At 36.8% G+C, this 2,513-nt stretch overlaps 1 protein-coding gene across 1 annotated transcript; it reads left to right on the top strand.

Moving 5' to 3' along the window:
• Positions 1,353-2,219, top strand: LOC105155767 (zinc finger A20 and AN1 domain-containing stress-associated protein 1). The gene has a single exon (XM_011071715.2). It carries the CDS (start codon positions 1,462-1,464, stop codon positions 1,969-1,971), a length of 510 nt encoding a protein of 169 aa, XP_011070017.1. The 5' UTR covers positions 1,353-1,461; the 3' UTR covers positions 1,972-2,219.

Below are 2,513 nucleotides of genomic sequence, written 5' to 3'. Positions count from 1 at the left end.
TAAATAGAATATCTTAAGTACTTATTCAAAAACAAATATATAATCTTAAATATTTAGATCAATATAATTAATTATTTATTTCTAATAGTTTACATTATTTTTAAGGGATAATTACACTCCATTTCTTTGAGATTTGGTGTAGTTATACATAAACACTCTGTGGTTTGAGAAATCACGTTTACCGCTCCTGAGATTTGTTTCAGTTTAACAAATAAGTCCCTTTCGTTAATCAAAATTTATTGAATTTGCAAATATTAACAAAAAACCGAATGAAAATTGATATTTATCTTTGATTGACTTAAAACTGACTCATTGCAGGTTAAATAATTTTTTTTTTTAAAAATAAACTACCCTTTAATTATCAAGATATACCTTCCTCATCTACATTATCGCATGATAATGAGTGATGATATTTGGTCATAAAAAAATTATTTGCTCTGCTATAAGTCAGTAATAATTCAATTAGAAATAAACAGATATTTTTTTTCTGATTTTTCTATTAATATCAGCAAATTTGGTAAATTTTACTAACGGGGGTTTGTTAGATGAAACACAAACCTCTAAAGTAATAGATGTAATTTTTCAAATCACAGAGAATTTACATATAATTACACCAAATTTAAAGAAAAAAAGAGTATAATTATTCGTATTTTAACCGTCAATATATTACCATCATTATTCTATACTTATATTCATGTTCATTACTTGCTCTATTTTTAATCGTATATTAATTTATTCTTAAATCAGCGTCATATATATCTGATTATATTTGGCAAGTGCTCAGTTTTAATATTTGACGAATTTCTCGAATTTAGCCTTTTTCTCTGATAATGCGAATCGACGGTTCGGATTAAAGCTATGGGCGGCACCTCGAGAATCCGCACGACTCATCCATTGGAATCTATTCGATTCTTCCAGAAGGGACCCTGTTTCTATTGCGTGTCAGCTACGACGGAAAGACAACTTTCTCCTTGCTTCTAACGCAAATCTTCCTATTGTTTGTGGGTATTTACGTCTTTGATATCCCCATCCCTACCTGGACGTGGACAACTCCAACTTCATTCAACCCACCTTAAATACCACAATTATCCTCACCCCAAGTCCAAACAGACGAAACTACCCCCAGGGCGTTTTCGTCATTTCATCCCCACCAAGTTGGGGCAACTGATAATCCTAATCTAAAGTTACCTTTTAACAACTGACTTAACGTGTTGCGGGAGTAGGTCTCCTAATTTTGTAGATTCCCTTTTTAACCCTCAAGCACTCGGTCAACCAACCAAACTCCTTCTTAACTCTAAGGGGCAGAACAGTCATCTGCATTGCAGTTGGCTCTTTATATAGGCTGGCAATAGCCCCTTCAATCAATCGATTGACACAATCAACTCACCATCCAAACACGGAATTGGAAGCGTAGAATTGAATCTTTCCTCTTCTTTTCTGACTTTTCAAGAAATTCAGTCGATGATGGGGTCGTCGGAGGGCAACCAGATCAACGACGTCACGGGGTTCCAGCCGTCGGAGCCGGCTCTCTGCGCTAACGGCTGCGGATTTTTCGGCACGGCGGCGACGATGGGGCTCTGCTCCAAGTGCTACCGAGATGTCCGCATCGAGGAGGAAACAGCGGCGTCGGCTAAAGCTGCTTTGAAGAAACTCGTCAGACCGGAGTCAGGCAATTTATCGATTGGATCGTCGTCTACGACGGCGTCGGCAGTGGAATCAGAAACGGATGTACAGATGGCCGCTGCGGCGGCGGAGGGTGAGGAGAAGAAGGCGACGGCAAGGAATCGGTGCTCGAGTTGCAACAAGAAGGTAGGGGTGATGGGGTTCCAGTGCCGGTGCGGTAGTACCTTCTGTGGGGTCCACCGGTACGCGGAGAAGCACGGTTGTACTTTCGATTTCAAAGGACAAGGGAGGGAGAACATTGCAAAAGCCAATCCCGTGATCAAGGCTGAAAAAATTGATAGGATCTGAACATTTTTCAGAAACTGGAAAGAATTCTGGCAGTATTTGGGTTATGGAAATTGGAATTTTTAATTTTCTATTTTAGTGTTAGTTTGATTTGAATTTTAGAATTTGGTAGCTGTGTAATATAATTATTAAATTATAAATTGGAGGAATGGAAGGGGGTGTGGTGGAGGGCCAGGCTGTCCGTTGGGAATTGACGGTGGGATTTGTATGGATTTGGTTCCTCTATAAAGTTGCTCAAATCTTTGATTTTATTCGATTTGTTTTGCTTGCTTATCAAGAAAAATTAAAGAGAAGGTGATTGAACCAATTGTTCAGTGGACGCCAAAAGAATATTCAGAAGCCAAATATATAACTTTATTTGATAGTTCATTATTTTAGTGAGATTTTAATGATGTTTTAGTTTAGTGGTTAATTTTAAAACTGGAATTTTATTATGAATAAGTTGGAGTACTTTTGAGTTATTATATAAATTTATTTATTGTTAAAAACAAACACTATGTTTGTTTTTATTTTCAATTTATTTTCGAGACAAGTTAAAATATATC

This window comes from Sesamum indicum, linkage group LG1 (genome assembly GCF_000512975.1).
Source record: "Sesamum indicum cultivar Zhongzhi No. 13 linkage group LG1, S_indicum_v1.0, whole genome shotgun sequence".
Taxonomy (NCBI): domain Eukaryota; kingdom Viridiplantae; phylum Streptophyta; class Magnoliopsida; order Lamiales; family Pedaliaceae; genus Sesamum; species Sesamum indicum.
Note: the sequence above shows the minus strand (reverse complement) of the source record. Positions and strands in the feature narration are given on the sequence as shown.